The 19353-nt window shown below is 31.4% G+C and overlaps 3 protein-coding genes across 3 annotated transcripts in view; all 3 read right to left on the reverse strand.

Annotated features, from left to right (window-relative positions):
- Positions 1–141: 141 nt before the first annotated feature.
- LOC149899691 (serine protease inhibitor 3/4-like) lies at positions 142–3181 on the reverse strand. Its single transcript, XM_090113568.1, has 7 exons — positions 2992–3181; positions 2480–2835; positions 1920–2096; positions 1368–1581; positions 1020–1234; positions 647–829; positions 142–498 (listed from the first exon to the last, which is right to left on the reverse strand). The coding sequence occupies exons 1-7, from the start codon at positions 3005–3007 to the stop codon at positions 211–213; spliced, it is 1449 nt and encodes a 482-aa protein (XP_089969694.1). The 5' UTR covers positions 3008–3181; the 3' UTR covers positions 142–210.
- Positions 3182–3743: 562 nt separating this feature from the next.
- On the reverse strand, positions 3744–6378 carry LOC149899692 (uncharacterized). The gene is made up of 5 exons (XM_090113569.1): positions 5690–6378; positions 5292–5440; positions 4870–5103; positions 4388–4623; positions 3744–4082 (listed from the first exon to the last, which is right to left on the reverse strand). Exons 1-5 carry the CDS (start codon positions 6330–6332, stop codon positions 3848–3850), a joined length of 1497 nt encoding a protein of 498 aa, XP_089969695.1. The 5' UTR covers positions 6333–6378; the 3' UTR covers positions 3744–3847.
- Positions 6379–7521: 1143 nt separating this feature from the next.
- The window catches only part of Spn100A (Serpin 100A), a 98670-nt gene continuing 86838 nt past the window's right edge, over positions 7522–19353 (reverse strand). Inside the window, exons 2-9 of the mRNA XM_090113659.1 lie at positions 18318–18349; positions 17589–17614; positions 10927–11048; positions 10050–10719; positions 9674–9873; positions 9250–9435; positions 8819–8951; positions 7522–8060 (exon numbers count right to left, since the gene is read on the reverse strand). Coding sequence (XP_089969785.1) covers positions 7873–8060; positions 8819–8951; positions 9250–9435; positions 9674–9873; positions 10050–10719; positions 10927–11048; positions 17589–17607 — 1518 coding nt within the window. The 5' untranslated portion in view covers positions 17608–17614; positions 18318–18349 and the 3' untranslated portion in view covers positions 7522–7872. The remainder of the gene's footprint in view (positions 8061–8818; positions 8952–9249; positions 9436–9673; positions 9874–10049; positions 10720–10926; positions 11049–17588; positions 17615–18317; positions 18350–19353) is intronic.

Consider the following 19353-nt stretch of genomic DNA (forward strand, 5'->3'; position numbering starts at 1 on the left):
ATGGAATTTCGTGCAAATTTTTTTTCAATCGATAATGAAATAATACTCATGATATGACACTCTAATTATTTTGAATACAAGCAGATACAATTACAAATAATGTTAAGTATAAGGTATCTTGGGTATGAATGAAAGACAAACGACATTACACCAATTATTTTATTTACACAAAATGTAATATAAACCTATGTAACATAATATAAGTAAAATTCATTTCAATGTCGATGGATCATCTATACGAGCCATGAACAATGGTATAGCGAATTGCGTATCCCATAGTATAGCTACGAAGGGCCTGTTAGCCCTGAATGATGGTAGAGGATCCTCAAAAGATAGAGCAACAGCTGCAAAAGCAGATGCCGCAGCCGCAGTGGCTCCTTGCTCATCTATACTAAAATATCCTGAGTGTAGGGCATCCGATATTTGTGGTGGAAATGTACGGTATATCCCGACACCAGCTAATTCGGATTGCGAATTGAAAAGGTTTTTAATGCCCATCTGAAATGTAAAAGTAAGAACTGTTTTAAAGCGGTCTTCCAACAGAATTAGTTTAGCAGCAAAACATAACCGTAAAATAAGATTGATCCTTTCAAAATAATAAAGCATGAAGTGTTATACGAATTTAGCTAACATTAAAAATAAGCACCTGTTTCAAAACCGGTTGAAGATTTGTATCCGTCTTCATAGTGAACTTGGGTATCTCAATTTGCATATCAACTGGCGTCATGGCGTGATAGTTAATAACATCGTCATCAGTGAGTTTTGCTATTAATTCTTCTGTATTAGAACCCTCATTTGGAAGAATTAGGATAAGTGAATATTGGTATCGCTGAAAAAGAAAATGATTCGGTATTAATAACTTATAATATACTAAAATTTTAGTTTTAGATTATTTTTTTTTCAATTATATGAAATCCCCACTTATTGATAAACTAACACCTAATAATTGAGAAAATTCATCTCAGATTTTTATACAACTATAAAATTGTAACGCCTTCATAAAAATAACAGCACTTTACCTCAAATGGCATGATGCAGACAACGGAATTTGTGTTCGGATCTTCACCAAATTTGAAAGAGGTCTGTAAACGCATAAATGGTACCGTCACAGATTGCCCATTTTTCAGATGAAATTCTCGTGGCATAGTTGCCTCAGGCTTAAATTTTGTCTCCCAAAGCCCTCTGAAATACACTACATTCACAAGCACCAGTTGTGTGTTTAAATTGAAAATGTCTGAAATTTTAAAAGATCTATGTTATTTGCCATTCAAAGTTAAAAAAGAAAAGTTACCTATTATTTTTAATGCATTTTGAAATATTATTGTACGTAAGTACAAAAATGTAAGTTTAATATTCATTTAACAAACCTGGTGGTAGCATGTCTGTAATTTTGTTCTTCGTATTATCAGCAACCCATCTATTAATTTTCTTCGCTGCTTGTTCGGACCCAGCGAAATTCATGGGGGTTACTTCACTACCAAAATTACGTATTGCAGTAGTTTTAAACGCTGGATACAGATCGAAAGTATCAGCTACTACTACATTATTGGCTACTGTCAGAATGTTTCGTGAATTACGTTTCTGTAATAGTAGAAAAATATAGGTCTAAAATAGGTAGTAGGTAATTAAGGCATGTGTAATGTAATATTAATTAATAAAGGTATTAAGAATTGGTGTCTAAAATACTACTGAAACGATTTCAATTAAATTTGGTATGTATGGAGCTGAAGACCCAGAATAAGACATAGGCTACTTTAATTAATCCCGGATATTTCACAGGAACGGGAATTTTGCGGGTTTTTTTTTTTTGAAAACGCGGGTGAACCGCGGTTGGAAATCCAGTTGACATATATTTTTCTCAATACGACGTATTTCATTTACACTTCTTCATTATTCATAATAATGTATCTTCTACTCACTCTCATATCTATGGTAAGTCTCCTATAAATTGGCGCTGTTATTTCTGGCGCCATATGCAAAGAATTGGTTATTTGTTCCTGAGCACCACCAGTCGTTCCTTGCTGCAAAAGGGCTAAAAGAGTCGCTATTGACGTTGGTGACATCATTATATTACCTTGTTGCAACTGCATCGCACTCTGAAATAAATAACAGAAATGTATAGACATGTCCATTGCATGCATTGCATTGTCCATTTAATAAATTATTGCCTTTATATCCCCGACAGCTGTACCTATATTTACGCCACTTACGAACCGACACTTTTGACAATATTTAGGAAGCTTATCGAAGCATTTTTTTTCTACTTGGCTAGCTGTTCTGTTAATTGATTAAATCATAGTTGCGGTTCAATATCAAGTAGGTACAAATGCGTATTTTTTAAATATCACATCTACGTAAATTCTTAATTAAACGCTTTAGAATGTAAAAATATCAAGTTTAATTGACCAACCACAGATTACTCTTGGTAGTAGTAGTATTTGTCTTTGAAAATTTAAAACTGTTATCATTATGTACTTACTCTTAACAGATTTATTCCTAAATCAGTGATACCATGACTGACATTACTCAACAATTCTTGTTGTGGTGCTACATTCTGCAGTAGTACACTTGGCTTGGAAACCCCTGCCTGCAGTGGAACAAAACCAACATCTCCATTTCTATTCCCTAAGGAAGGTGTAGTATTCTGGTCTAATTCACTAAATCTGTTTATCTGATTGTCATTAGGGTACACCGCATATCCTGGTACATTTCTATTCAATCTATAAGTCTGATCAGGATAATAGTATGTTGGATTTATATTTTGTTGGGTAAATCCATTCTGTTGTTGATTATTTGCTTGACTTTTGACATCAACAAAGATGATAATCTGGAAAACTGCAGAGACACAACACTTAAAAACATACCTTATTCACATAAAAATATATACAGTCATTTCTGTTCATCTTCGTAATTTTAAAAAGAGGAAGTCAATAAAAAATAATTAAGAATTTTTCCTTAATCAAAATCATAACAAGTTGATGAGATACATACGTAGTAAGAGCAACATTATATGTAGCTCGAAGCACAGCACTTTATTATATTTCCACAATGCTTTACAATATAAACTTTGATTTCATTTATTATATATTGTCATTTCTTTTAAATATTTGTGACTAGATATTTAAAAACAAAACAAAAGACAACGTTGACTTCTGTCGCGAGAATGACCGTGTTCAAGATTACATTAATCGTCATTCATTTAGTATTAAAAACAAATCCAATAAAATTAGGACTTTGTTTCAATTCATTAAAGTCGTATTTGCTTGTAGATTTCTTTTACATATTACTCTTGGTGTAAGCGTCGAGACATCGGCTACTTCGCTTGTGGTTTTCCCATTCAAACAGGTTATATTTTCTTGATGTTGATTTTAAATGGATTCTTTTCATATGTTGATTATAAGACGAAGTTCAGTTCATAAATTTACTAATGATTACTATTTACTACTAATGATTTTATAGAACTTATGATACTCCATGACTACTATATTAATCTCGAAACATTAGATAAGCCAGAATGTATAAATATATCTTTATCTAATTTATTTGTTTAAACGTGGTAATCTCAAGAACTAGGTACTGGTAAGAATATAAAAATATTTTTAATATTAAATAGTCCAGAGGGAAGAACTGATATACATACCCATTTCAATCAAAGCAAAGAAAACACATAGTTATATTTCATTTATTTATTAAATAATAAAATAATAATTAATATATTACGAAACTATCACAAATTAGCACAACATTGACTTTTCACCGTCTGAGACATTTTAAAAGCACAGTAAAAATACAAGTTACTTATTTAATGACACTATTAATAAAAAAAATGTACACAACTAATATGATATCACAATTGAAAAATTTTGTTTCTTTTTGGGCTTAAGTCTATTTTGGTTCTTTTGTCAACCATAGATAAGTATTTCGCTTCCGATAGTATTTTTAATGGTATATTTTGTGAACTGGTGTTATACAGTTCCAATGGTGCCTTGTATTCAAACAAAGGTGATGCCAGCAAAAGGACAGCTTTCCTCTGAATTGCGCAGACGTTGTACAAATTTGACTTCTTTTCTATTTCTTCAAACCTGAAAAGATATGTTTTTACTTTAGAACTGTTATTGGATTTTCTCGGATTCATTTTTCGTTTTATTTTGACAAGATAGAACCAGGTTATGAAATATCTTGATAGTATTTTAACTCATATGCCTGGTACGCCAGTATTTTCTTAATTTACAGAACTTGTAAAAACAGTGTAAAACAAAAATACACATCATAAAATTACAGCAACTAATACTTATTACTTATTAGTACATTATCCTATTTTAATTAAAAAATATCATCACTCCAACAATAATATCGGACACCACCAGATCTCTGGTAATATACTCACACTGGACATGTTTCCAGTTTATCCAAGAGATCATGTTTCCTCAGCAAAACGACGGCATTTCGTACAGCAGCAGCGCCTATCACAGAGGGGTATTCATCTAACAACCCCATATCTAGTATCATCCCACACATACAGATAAATGTCGCTGCCAATTCAAGGTCAGGATCATTGCCACTGCACCACAATGAAAGATAGGTTACAAATTCTTGAGGTAGCACCGGTTGAGGAGGCATTTTCTGTAAAATATGTTCAGTGTCAGTCGGTACTACTTTATTTATCTTGATAGAAGAATAGATACAATTAAAAAATGTTTTTGCCAGCAAAATTATATTGCATTAAAACTCTCTTACAAAGCTATGAGACGTACAAAAATAATTGAATTGCAAACAATTAAATTGTAACAATCATTGTATCAATATTTTATATGTCGGTTCTATAGCATATTCATACAATCTGAAAATGAATGATATCAGAGTACATACCAAGTTTATTAGAATCAATGCTTCAGCTTTAAGAAGATATTTGGTGGTAAATGCATGATTAGAACATTTCACCAACTTATGAGCAGTTGTTACTGGGCCATGTATTTTTTGGGCTATCCAAAAACAGGCAGTTGCAAATAGCTGTAAGTTTTCTATAGGCACTGGGCCAACTTCTAATACTGAATCCAAATACCAAGTTGCTGTTTGAATTGTTGCCGGATTACCACCAGCACCCTAGATAATAAAAAATAATACATTAATTATTTTTATTTTATTTTCCATTAGTTAATTATTCAAAAAGTCTTTCAATAATCGTTGTTCAATAATGTTTCACTTTAGAATTTTCAGTATAATCCAGTCACCAAATTATAACATAAATAAAGCAATTCTTACGAATTATGTTCCAATCATATTCTACTCACATTGACTTTTAACAACCAATTCAATATACACGCTCTAGTAGCATTTGGTGTCGTTAAGTGTTTAGGCCACTTTTTTTCTTTAGTAATCAGATGAGTAAATATCTCACTCTCATATTCTCGTTGCAAAGAATCTTTGTATGTGCTTGTTGCTGAAAATAGAATAAATATCACAGATACCATAAGTATATATAAGAGTAGTAGTGGAGGATTTATTCAATCCGATTTCAAAATGATTAAATTAAATCTTTAAAATATTAAATTAAAAAGATTAAATCTTTAAAATAAAATAAAGTTTGGTCAGTTACACTAGTTATAGCTCCCCAACGAATGTACAATTTTTATTATATTTAGTTGGTTTATAAGTATAGTTTATTATAATAATTTTTTGTATTACTTACAAAGATCAGAAGATTTCAATAACTCGGATGAACACTCATTGAACTTTAATCGTCTTTTATATTTTTCATCATCCTCTCCTCTAGATTTCTTTGCGGAAAACTGCCGATCCAGTAATTCTCTGCTGTGGGGTCGTTTTAGACTTTTCTTAATGTTTTTTGTCTGACTAGATCCAAAAAGGCCGGGTGTAGGCGTACCTGTCTTTTTTAAATTTTTGATACCTAAACAATTTCTAAAGTCGTTTTTACTAAAATAATTAATGTTCTCGCTGCTACTTGCTATCTCCTCGACATCATCATCATCGCTTATATAAATAACACTATTGTTTCCATCATCTTTAAAAACTTTATAATCCCAATCTAAATTTTCTCTGTTAGTGCGAAGTGTGACGTGTCTTGAAATGGGTGTTAAACTTCTTGATTTTCTCAATCTATATTTCTTTTGTACTGGTTTCTTATCATCTTTCTTGATATCTTGGTTTGGTACATTTGATGCCTGGGCTTGCAGAGTTTTTAATGGACGCCTTTCATTTTCCGAATTTTGTTTTTTTAGTATCTTCTTAGAATTTCCCGGCAATGGATGAATAGGTAATGGGATTTTCGATTTATGCATGAAGCTTTTATTATTTTCTTTGTTAAATGCCATTATAATCACTTATTTACTAAATTACTTATTACTTAAATAAAATAAAGCAACCGACTCCGCCCAGCGCAGCCGTTACATTGTTTAAAGTAACGTTATGTCTTATTTCTATTTAATTTATTTCAATCTACCCTCACTGTCTATCGGTCGGGATGAAGTTATTATAATAATAATTAGGTATAATTAAACTAGATTTTTATACTTCATATAAGTAATTGATAAGCTCGAAATCTATACTTATAATAAATCTGTAGAGAGGCCAATTCTGTACATGAAATATATTTAAAAAAAAAACTATGAAGGGGTGATAAGGGATCGCTACTGATGCCAAAAATGCAATCAGTAAAATTTTTGTCTGTCTGTCTGTCTGTCTGTCTGTCTGTCTGTATATTCGTTATAGAAACAAAAACTACACGATGGATTTTAACGAAATTTGGCACAATTATTCTTCATACTCCTGGGCAGGTTATAGTAAAAGAATCATGTAAATCGGTGTAGAAACACCAAAGTTATACATGAAATACCCTATAAGTCATCGCGCGTGAATTACATGCCATAAGGATTATTTTTGTGTATCAGTTGCCGCGTTCGACGCGCTTCGCGGCGGGAGCTATAAAAAGGCGGCGGGTCCGCACCCGTTTCGCGTTGTCACGGCATCACGTGTGAACGGCTGAACCGATTTCGATAATTCTTTTCTATTATATTCCTTGAAGTACGAGGATGGTTCTTATGTAGAGAAAACGTAAATATGTACCACGGGCGAAGCCGGGGCGGACCGCTAGTTTTAATTATTATTTATCATTTAGATTTTAAAAAATAGTCAAAGGCTCTTTAGGTTCATTTACAATACGGAATCATATTGGATCATTAATCATCATATCGGATAATAAACATACCTACTGATATTTTCATACATACGGATATTTTCTTAATTCTGTGTTATTATGTATTTCGTTAATAAAAAGAAAGGTTAAGTAATTACATTTAATTAAGTTTCATTAAGTAGTAGAACCATTGTTCTACTACTCAAGAACGACACAACAGATTTGTTTTTGCTTTGTTGTATTGTAAAAATTTTAATTTAAATAACTTCCTGCGTAGAACAGATGTGAGTGGCTACTATAGGTACCTACGTTATAAGCAAATGGAATATATAAGGGTATTTAGTATTTACAGTAAAATAAAACAGCAATAAGAAAATAAATAATAATTTAATCTTAAACATATCACAATATCGTCTAACAATAATTTACCTTACTAACTAAGCTGTGTACTTTTTTCAATATCAAATGCTTCTGGTTATACAACACAATCTCAACCTCAGCAAATCCTAAAAAGTCATGTTTAAAAATAACATTCGGCTTATGAACTATTATTCGTACAATTAAGTACATCTGACTATACACCTAACTAATTTATGAACTCCTCATATGCATATTTACGATAAACGATAATAATAATAATATAAGTTTACAACAAAGTTATTGATGACTGAATTCGCTCTTTCCACATATGAAATTATGTAGCTGCTGTAGCTAATAAACTAAGCTAATCCAAGGCTTTTCTCTTCACTAGAAACTGAACGAGGATCAGCGATTTTTCCAGTAATCAATATAAGATTGTCCAAAGTGTCAATGACGTAAAAAATGAATGGATGCTCAACGGCAAAGAGACGAGGTGCTTTCTCTTCAAACAGTGGAAGGTTCTTCAGTGATTCCAATGTGTTGCTAGCTGTAAAATAAGTTAAAGTCTTAATTTATAAAGCTCTGTGATCTGTCTTTTTATAAAGCTCTGTGATCTGTCCGAGTTTAATAAACAATAGAAAACAAATGGAGTTGTATTGGTAACGTTAAATAGTTACGAATTAAGGTTTTATTAGATTCCAGCATTGATGCATTCAGCATCTTTTCTGTAATTTATATCAAAAAGATGCTTCACAGATCGCAGTGCATCCAGCAGTTGAGTTAAAAAATATGTCAGATAATTCTATAGTTCTTAATAAAAAAGACTAGCGTATAAATATACTTTGCATCATAAATAACCTTAGTGAAGTATGTGTCAAAGATAATTAAATATTGCTAAACGCAAAACAAATGTTGGACAGTAATTAAGTGTTGACAATTATTAACAAGAAGGATTAACATTTTACTATCGTAAACATGTTTATGTTAATCCTTCTAATTGCGTGATTATTAATCTTAATTAATTGTATTTGTTAATATAAGAACAACACTAATCCGTAAGGGAAAATTGATAAAAAGTGCAATGCATTATAACTACTTAGTCCAAAAATATATGAACACAACTATGACTATACTACTTAAATATAAAAAAATGTCAATGATATTTGTTAGTTTTCCTATCACAGAAAATGGGGATGTCTCTTTTTAAAATAAAGGTGCTCTTGTCAAAAATTACAAGAACTATCACCCTTTTATTACTTTAATCTATTATAGTATTATATTATCTTTGCTTTAATTATGCCTTACCGCTAAATAATGATGCCGAAGGTGCATTATCAACTCTGACAACAACGTTCTGCACGAGATCCCGAACGAAAATTCCATGATCAGACATTCCGTTTAATTCTGCTTCACGTCCGAAAATGCGGCTTACCCCAATCTAAAATTATAATAAAATGAAGGATTACTACGATTTTCATAGCTCTCATACAAAGTTACATGATATTTTAATTAGTATTTATTTTATAACGGGTCGTCTCACCTTGCTGATAAAGTTACTGTTAGCCAGTTTTGTTTACCTACTTCCACACATTATTTCAATGATATTTTAACTGACAAAATATAAGCTACGTAGAAATTTAGAAGTTATGAAACTGGCTATAAATAAAATGGTCTTCAATTTAATAATAATTAAATCACATTATAACAATACAATGAATTTTGATATTTGTACCAACCTTAGCCAGAGAAGGAACAGATTTTGTTACGGTAGATGCGTAGAAAGACGGTAATGATACTCGTAATTCTTCTTCAATAAGACTTTCTTTGATGTCTGAAATGGTAACTGACGGTAAATCAGCGACGAGTCGTGTTAGACCATCTCGGCTTCTTGGCTTCAATATCAACAAAGCATATCTTCCACCCTGAAATGGTATGTAAAATGTTTAATTAGAAACTGGTTTAAATTTGTAACAATTTGATAAATAAATTTTATTCAAAACACCACGATTTAAATGTAACATAAACATAACATTATACAGTTGATGATTTCAAAGCGATATTACTTGGTATTGCAATGTATCTCGATTTCCTTATGTATTTTTAAATAATTTACGATGTTACAATACATTTAATGACTTCGCTTATTCAAAACGTACTTACATCATACGGTATAAGTAATGATTCACTGTCAAGCTCTGGTAACGATCCTGTCATGAACTTTCCACGAGTCTTCAACATGGGGATTTGTTTCTTTTCTGTTGAAGATTTGTAGAATAGACCAGGCTCGATAGTGTCGAAAGGCTTTTTCCAAGAGCCTCGGAAATACATCCCATTAAAAATAAGCATTATTGAGTGGCATGCTGCAAAAAAATGGTAAGTTATAAAAAACACATTACGTACCATAGTATTTCTTTTGTTATCATTCTTTGAGCATTGTACATAATCGAATAAACTGCATAACTTTATACATAATTAGTTATTTCCACGTAAACTTATTTAAATATGTACCTATATAATAAGGTTTCATAAAACTTACATTCGTAATCATCTTTTCTATCCACGTTACTTACTGCGAAGCTGGAAGAAACATCCTTTTCCAAGGTAAGCTTTCGCTCTTTTCTTATATGGTTTCTAGCTTCATCTGCAACCATTGTTTCTTCTTCGCTATCAAAATTGTCAGTAGCTGGTTCTGTTTTCACCAGTTTTATCTGTTCTTTTATGTTTTTGGCAGGCTTATAATTTATAGTAGTCAAATTAATTTTATGTGGTTTATCATCATCGTTGTTTTCTTTTAGAGGCTCGGTAGCTTTAATATCCTTATTCTTTTCATTTTCAACTTTTGAGTCAGTGTTATAATCGTCATCATCATCATCTGGAATGTAATCTGTGTGTCTTTCTACAGATTTCACATCAGTCAGATAGTATTCCTCTAATATTTTTTTGTAATCATTATTGATGGAATAATTTTTGTAAACATAAAAATAGTTCTGAAGTTCTGGTTTGTTTTGTTCGAATTTATTAGTGTACTTTAATCTTTGTAGAATGTATCTATAAGTTGTACGTATTAGTTTCTGATCATTGGGTAGATGAAGCGCTGTCATTATTTGTTCTTTAGTTTCCCCGCTTGCACCTTCCGCTAATATGGCTAGAATGGCCGAATAGCCAAGTGGAGAAAATGCGACATCATTTTCAGTGTCGATGTTGTCCTAGAACGTGAAAAAATTATCATTACATTCATATCACATTCACCTTTTGGAATGGTTGTACAATTAAGTAACCGTACAAACAAATAGTTTAAAATTATAACTAAGGTAATAGAAAAAAATTACTTGGGTACAATAAATACTCCATTCAAATTCATAGTACCACGGTTAATAAGCTATGCTACATTTACTCAAAGATAAGGTACCAACCTGCAAAAGAGCAGTCGATATCAGATTTGTAGCCTCTCCAATGAAGCTGGTTTCCTGTGGCTGGTTTGATCTGCCGCGTCGCAGCCAACGCGCTTCACTTAGCCCAATGGCCAATATGAATACTGGAAAAATAAATTAATATTGTTATCGTACCTACCTACTTATTTCTTTCCCCATTATTAAAATTGACATATATATGCTACATAAAAGTTTTACTCAATCAATCTTTGAGATTGTTCGTTAAATTCAAAAGCATGACTTTGTAGCATACTTGTACAGAATAAACAAAGCATTATTTCAATTACATCTCCATTAACTTAACTATTACAAACTGATAACATCAATGTAACTGTGATATCGATACAACTGGTTCTCGTGGAAGAGTATGTAGGTCGAGAATCTAGCGGTATTACTATCTAGACTTGTTATAATTAAAACCCATCGTTAACCTAGAAGAATGGATGTACCATCAAGTGAGGTCAATATTATTATAATGAACTAGCTCGTCCTGGCTGTACCCGGGTTTTCCTGGGATAAAAACAATTAAAAATATAGCCTATGTTACTAAGGAATAATACAGCTTTCTGTGAGTAAAATATTTTTAGAAATCTGTTTAGTAGTTTTTTGTTCTAATATTTAGAAACATAGGATATCTATAGCTATTAGTATAGATAAGGATACGACATTAATACAATATAGGTAAATATAAAAATGAGAATTATATTACAAGATTGTGTGTAGAATAACAGTTACGTGTGCAATATGTAATGATAGAAACAAGGTGAACAAGTGAAATAAAATAGCTATGGAGACTTTACGGAGAATTAAAAACCTATTGTACCTACGTATCACTTGTGGTATAAGTCCCTTGCATAAAAAGTTTTGTATTTTTAAACAAATCAAATTCTTCTTATGAACGAAAGAAAACGGACTAAGGAATTATTATGGACAGGTTAATAAGATTTTGCTAGAAGGAAATGAATACAATATTGAGCTTTCTATTCAATTTCTCTAAAGGGAAATCTGCATTTAGTTTTCGCTGCCATTTAAAGGTCGTTATTGTTGTAGAACATTGAATGACTCGTGTGAAGGTTGTATGGGACAGTGACCGTGCCTACATCTCTTATAAAACTGAATTGTTCACACAGGAACCATAAACTAATATAAAGATACAGGATGCTTTCACTGCGAAGCAATTACATATTTACAACGGATACTTCCTGTACTAACCGAGAAGTATGTGTTTATCCCTAGTTTAGTCTATTTACTTCATACTAATTATTATTGTTATGAGACTTCACAGCATTTTAGTACAGTTACCCAAGAGTTACCCCATCAACGAGTATCACCATTTGAGTGCATACTGTGATGACTATGACGTTGTTGATAAGTACTATGTTATCGTGTTACAAAACATGTTACCAGCACTGTAATATCACAAAGATTGTATTCTTCATATAGGTAATTTAAGAAATAATCTTGTTCAAAATGTACTGCTAAATATTAAAAAGATTTATATTAACTTTCAACGTTGACCAAATTCAAATATAAACTCAGGTATTGTTTTTGTCGTGACCTCATCCATTATTTATACCATGAGAAAAAATTACGATGAAATCATCTCTTTACCTCATGGAGGGTTATATTTTACATCGCAAGGTTATTAATTATTTTTAGCACTGTACGTTTTAAGGTTTCACGTGTGAAAAGAGAAATTTATGATATTAAAAAGTAGAGGTTATAGCCATATTAATCGAACGGTACTATAGTACGGTAATGCAGCGTAATGACAATGCACCGCGCCGGCCGGCGCATACTGGCGTCTTCTTTGAATGCATTGCATTCGAGTCACGTTAGCACATTGTGGATACGCTCCGACAAATTACTTAGAAAGTAAGCGGATGTGTCTTATGAAATGTTTACAATTCAGACAATGGACTACCAAATACAGACGGAGAGACTCACTTCATATTGAGAAGATATTTAAATGAAGATCGCTAATTAATTAAATTAAGTAATTAACGAAAACAAAAATGAAGCCTAATGACGTCGCAGACGTTCTCGTTTAAAATAATTATTCAAGGCAATATAATGTTTAAATATATTTTAGTGTGCCATAAGGTATAAATTAAACCTAGTTGAATAATTAAGGGTGAAATTGTCACCATTGCCATTATGTTTCAGAATGAATTAAATCAAGCATCAATTGATTCTAATTTAGGTTTATATAATAAAAGCATAATTCTCCTTTGGCATTGTATCAAGTAAGATCAAAAAGGTCCATTCTAGTTAAGTGTTAAACGCGTAAACCACGGTACTATGCGGTGAACGCACTGCTCTGACCCTACTCTATTGTACTGCACCGAGGTACAGACAGCAAACAAATAGTATTTAAGTATATCATTTGCTTAGGCAATATTGATTTGAATGTAAGTCACTGCTTAATTCCTTAGAAATGCCAATCATTACTAATTGTAAAAATAAAGATGTGCATATTTTATCCGCTTTTTTTTCTTTTTCCAATCAATATCATAAAGAATATTGATTGGAAAACATTATTCTAGTTAAAATTTACAACATAAAATGTTGTGTATTTTAAAATGCTCAAATTTTGTTTAAAAATTTGAATATCTCAACAAAACGAAAATGATTATTTATAATTCTAAAATTAACTGGAATAATATGTTAAATAGACATTTACTTACCTACAAAAATTTCTCAAAAAAAAATCAATTTAAAAAGGATAATATTTTGCCGACAGTATACAGCGCATACCGCCTGAGAAAGTAAACTTCCAGTGCAGTCGTTCGGACAATTATTTCTCTTGACTACAATTTGTAGCTCCGTAGTCTGTGCCCAGAGCGATTATACGTATAACAGCGATATAATATTATGAACTTATAGGTTTTCCACATACGTATTTTATGTCATTTATAGCACGTAATCTCAGATTAAATCAGATAAAAATACCATTTTTACTATAATTCTCTATGCCAGGCTTCATTCCGATCGCGCGATCCTATGATAATTTTTATGCATGAAATTGTAACTCATTAGTGCAAATAAATGATTTATTCTTCTACTTATACAGATACAATTCTATGACTGTCCTACATTGCACTTCGCAAGCATTGGTAATCATTCTTATGTCTTAAAAAAACCTATATAAACGACTGACTATTTACCTACTTTAAATTTATAAACCAAAGAGTTTTATTATTTACTGACTTTTTACGTCATATAAAAAACAGAAAGCATTTATGTATGTCTATCATACCCCAGTAGGTACAATTAGTAATGATTACATGCATCTTGAATGATGCGGAACGTAATCAATAATTAATATTAAAATACGCATGTACAAAATGCTAAAAACATACTACTTCACGCACTATTCAGTTAAACATTTCCTAATATTTTTGTTTCCCTTTCTTTAGGAAGTGTGTCGTCTTTACTTGATTTGCATAATATAACGGTTACAATAGGCAGGTGTGAACAGAACTATTGTTTGGGACGATTCTATTTGTCACACTTAACTATGAATGAACATACAATGCTCACTCGAACATACGGTACTCGTTTTCTTTACTAATAGAGAAGATGTTTTTGGATTTAATTACTTTAATTAAAAACGTTATAACACTACAGTCGCTATGGTCTTATAAATATATATGTACGTATAAGTGGCTGTGGCACGTATTTTCCTCTTAAAAACAAATAAACATTTAAATAATACAGTGCTTAGCAAACCCTGTGTGTAGTGATTAACATAATATAATATGTAATTTGAACAAACAGGTAAAGTTTGTTATTAATTTTTTACCCTATTAAAAATAGTATTGTTTCAAAAACAAAATTTATCTTAATTTTTTAAAACATCGCTTTAATTTTTTGTTATAGATACTATCAAGGAAATAACATTTAAACACACAGACCTTAATTTTTTTGCAATTAGGTAATATTGATCGTATGTAACGTGAAATAACTCTATAAAATAAAACATATTTTTTAGGAAAAATAATGCCTGTAACTAACGAACTTGCACATGCATTACAAGGAAAAAAATCAATTGTTACTACTCGCGAAGGATTTTTTATTGAAATCACGTAAAGATGGCCGACATTAATGCGCGCGAAACGGATATTTATAAACATGCCTATAGTTACTAGTATGTATAGTATTATACAGGGTGTCCCAAAAAGTAGTGATGAACGGAAGCTGGGAGGTAGAGGACCAAGAGGGCTATCCGAATCACCCCCATGTATGTTATGCGATTTTTCGTATTTTCGTAGTTATTACATTTTTTTCAATTTTTCATCTATCGCCGAGTACGATGAGATTTTTATTTATGGTGACGTGAATTATTGCGCTAGATGCTTGATTTTTTTTGTGTGCTAAGCTGAAAGATAGGCCAATTCAGTATGGTAACATTTACTATCGTTAGATCTTCGAATGGAATAAAAAAAAGAATTAAATGCCAAGAAAGATAAAATTACCCAGTATGTTCATAACTTCAAGGGCCCATAAAAAAATAAAATCACATAAAAAAGGTTTTCCATTTGGCTTTTAAAAACTTGCTCTATCGATCAGGTAGCCACCATAAAAATTTCATTTTATTATTCTGAAGGCTTCAATCGAAAAATTGAAATCTAAATGTGGTAAGTGCAAAATTTTTATTAACATGATGATCATTAAAACCAATAAATAGGTGTTTAATTACCAGAATTTTTTTAAATAGCCCCGCTGTTGCTCAGTGCAAGTGCGACATCACCGTAAAAAGTTGTCTTTTAAATGTCTGAATGCTTTTTTATCATTTTTAATGGTTTCTTCTGCTACTATGAATTTCCGGGTTATTTCGTCCAAATTGGGGCATTCTCTCAAGTAGCCGAGGTCTTTTTAGTATCCCCATTGAAAAAAAATCAATGGGGTTTATTCGAGGGACCGTGGAGGCCAGGCTTTAAAGCAGGCGTCACCGGCGCATGCGCAGGCTGCAACGACCAATCCATCTTTCAGGGTATTTTTGCCCTTTAGCCTGGCCTCCACGGTCTCCGGACATAAACCCTATTGAATTTTTTCCGTGGGGATACTACAAAGACGAGAGACTGCCACAATTTGGACGAAATAACCCGGAAATTCATAGTAGCAGAAGAAACCATTAAAAATGATAAAAGAGCATTCAGACATTAAAAAGACAACTTTTTACGGTGATGTCGCACTTGCATTGAGCAACAGCGGGGCTATTTAAAAAAAATTCATTTTTAAACACCTATTTATTGGTTTTAATGATCATCATGTTAATAAAAATTTTGCACTTACCACATTTAGATTTCAATTTTTCGATTGAAGCCTTCAGAATAATAAAATGAAATTTTTAGGGTAGCTACCTGATCGATAGAGCAAGTTTTTATAAGCCAAATGGAAAACCTTTTTCATGTGATTTTATTTTTTTATGGGCCCTTGAAGTTATGAACATACTGGGTAATTTTATCTTTCATAGCATTTAATTCTTTTTTTTATTCCATTCGAAGATCTAACGATAGTAAATGTTACCATACTGAATTGGCCTATCTTTCAGCTTAGCACACAAAAAAAAACAAGCATCTAGCGCAATAATTCACGTCACCATAAATAAAAATCTCATCGTACTCGGCGATAGATGAAAAATTGAAAAAAATGTAATAATTCCGAAAATACGAAAAATCGCATAACACACATGGGGGTGATTCGGATAGCCCTCTAAGTCCTCTACCTCCCAGCTTCAGTATATCACTACTTTTTGGGACACCCTGTATATGTCTGTGGTACCGTAGTACCTACTCTTTTCTGAAATATATTATGTAGAATATTTTCTGTATACAATAAAGAGCAATGAAAGTAGGTAAATGTATCGCTTTATAACAACGCAACGGCCCATCTCAAATGTATTTTATGTATTTCAACTACAATTACCTTACTTTACAAAACATTACAAATACTTTATTTTATAGTAGCTTACCGCCCGCAGCTTCGCCCGCTTTATCTAAAACCTGATAAACTATATACTAAAACCTTCCTCTTGAATTACTCTATCTATTTAAAAAACCGCATCAAAATCCGTTGCGTCATTTTAAAGATTTAAGCATACAAAGGGACATAGGGACAGAGAAAGTGACTTTGTTTTATACTATGTGGTGATTTAAGCTAACTATATTAGAGATATATTTTAGATTTTTTTTTGTGACTGGTAAGATTTTTTTTGTGTTAGTCGCAATAGGTACCTTTTTTTAGATATCTAGGACATATTCATCGCAAAATATTTAAGTATGTTTGTAGTCAATGTTTAAATCTGATCCTACACGTATATATATCTATCTATCTATATCTATCTATACCTACTTAATTACATATTTTAATGAGGTAAAGTTTCTGCTTTTGTATGTTTGTATGGGGTAGGTAGGTAATCTCCGAAAATATGAAACGTTCATAAAAATTCTTTGAAGAACCAGAAAGCTATTCAGACATACAAATTGTCACTGGAAAATACTTTTCAACCCGGGCAAAGACCCAATAAAATAATACCTTTAGTTCACTGTAGGTTACATAATAATACTAATTAATAGCTACCTTATGAACTACCTTATAATACGTATCTATGTACATTGTACAAGTATGTAATATCTTACCTAGTAAAAACCGCTTCATTTCAGACCTGAAAAAAATAATAAATAAGTATATTTTAAAAACGTATACTTTATCTTAAATATCTGAATTAATAGATAATATACCTTTTAAATATATTTTTTAACTGTGCGCACGAGGCTTAGCTAGGTACTTACTGGTTATTACGTTTCAATATAATAATAATTTTAATAAACTACTGGCAGTGATATCATCTTTCTTATTTATTTAACTTTATTTCTTGGACACTAATCCTTGACCTTCATGTATATATACACGAGTAAACACACGTTTTTTTTAGATTATGATATCTCCGAAAATACTCAAATTCTTCTATTTTCGCAAACAGAATACCTGATAATTTTTCATATAATATAGATGTTCATAGCAACTGTATATTTGCATAAAAGTACTTAAATTTGTTTACAATATCATCAGTATATATTTGTAAGCATATAAAAATAAATAATTAAAAAACCCTATTGAATGTTTCTGATAATTCTTAAACATGCGACCCAAAGCAAGTTTATATCTCCGACCACTAAAACACGTAAAGTTTGACCTTATCTTTGAATAAGGCAAGATTTGCATGTTTTTTTTTCTTACGCTATGTGGGACATCGAACACACAGATAATATAGAACACGTTTATTCGTATCGTTTTCGCAGTGAGACATCAATTACAACAAACTTGACCTACATTACACAAGTGTTGTGGTCGAAAAAAATACTTACGTGCTGGCCGCAAAACAGATGCACAAATAAAAAATAAATGACAATTATAATTTCTTTTTCAAAAAGCGCGGCAATACACGGCCGCGTATACGCTTTGCTCGATCGGGAATGACGTGCGCGGAAGCTATAGCACCTTACTTTATATCTACATTTAACAGTTAGGTTTAAAAAACAATATAGTACTGGTGCCCCTTGAATAAACAGAATATACACATGTGTTAGGCATATAAATATTATACATTTTATAAAAAAAATATATTTGTAATCGAGGCTTTTCTATTTCTCTTAGATTTTCTCTTTGACGTCGCAGTAACGGTAGAAACTCAAGTAAAATATCGCGGTACATTAAAAATTACATCATTTTCTTTTTCTTAACAGATAAGTACCTAATAAAAAATTTAAAAATCACAAATGAAATCCGAAAGCAAGCATTTTTATAGTCAAATTAATGAAATTTTAAAATATTTTAAGCACCAAAAAAATATATTAATATTTTATTGTGTTTATGATATGAATTCAACAATAAACGACCGATTACTCGAACTGATTTATAAAAGAGTAAAATAAATAAAATTCAAGATCAAGGATAAAGGGGAAAGTCGAGACATTAATCTTTCTCCATAGTGGTTTAAAGTAATTGAGCAGAATTGCGGGAATTAAAAGTTTTGCAATAGCAAATGCATGAGGTTAAAGTATCCAGGGAATCTTAACCGGCATTAAATATACTTACTTAAAGTACATTGTACCTAATTATCGTTAATTCTCTAAAATATGGCCATTTATAAATAGCACCCTTACCTATATTACCTACATTTTAAAATTTCAATATTGCATCCCAATAAGCATTAGACTGTCTTCAATATTTACTTTATTTCAATAACTATTATTAGCAACAACATTAAGATCCCCATTTGCAGGTAATTGCACCCGCAGGATATCGAATACGTGTGCATAAAATTTACCATTGGAATAAAATGTGTTAAAGGTCGTAAAATATTGTCATTTATGGTCCATTATCTTGGAAGCACAGATTATA

Source organism: Colias eurytheme, chromosome 20, assembly GCF_061535395.1.
Source record: "Colias eurytheme isolate Ceu_HAF_F1 chromosome 20, ilColEury1 Martin Lab GWU primary, whole genome shotgun sequence".
Classification (NCBI taxonomy): domain Eukaryota; kingdom Metazoa; phylum Arthropoda; class Insecta; order Lepidoptera; family Pieridae; genus Colias; species Colias eurytheme.

Coding starts and splice junctions, on each gene's coding strand:
- LOC149899691 (XM_090113568.1), bottom strand. Junction 1,235..1,367: donor TACAGACATGCTACCACCAG/GTTTGTTAAATG, acceptor TTAAAATTTCAG/ACATTTTCAATTTAAACACA. Junction 499..646: donor TTCAACCGGTTTTGAAACAG/GTGCTTATTTTT, acceptor TTTACATTTCAG/ATGGGCATTAAAAACCTTTT.
- LOC149899692 (XM_090113569.1), bottom strand. CDS start 6,332: ATGGCATTTAACAAAGAAAATAATAAAAGCTTCATGCATAAATCGAAA. Junction 5,441..5,689: donor ATTGAAATCTTCTGATCTTT/GTAAGTAATACA, acceptor TTCTATTTTCAG/CAACAAGCACATACAAAGAT. Junction 4,083..4,387: donor AAACTGGAAACATGTCCAGT/GTGAGTATATTA, acceptor ATATCTTTTCAG/GTTTGAAGAAATAGAAAAGA.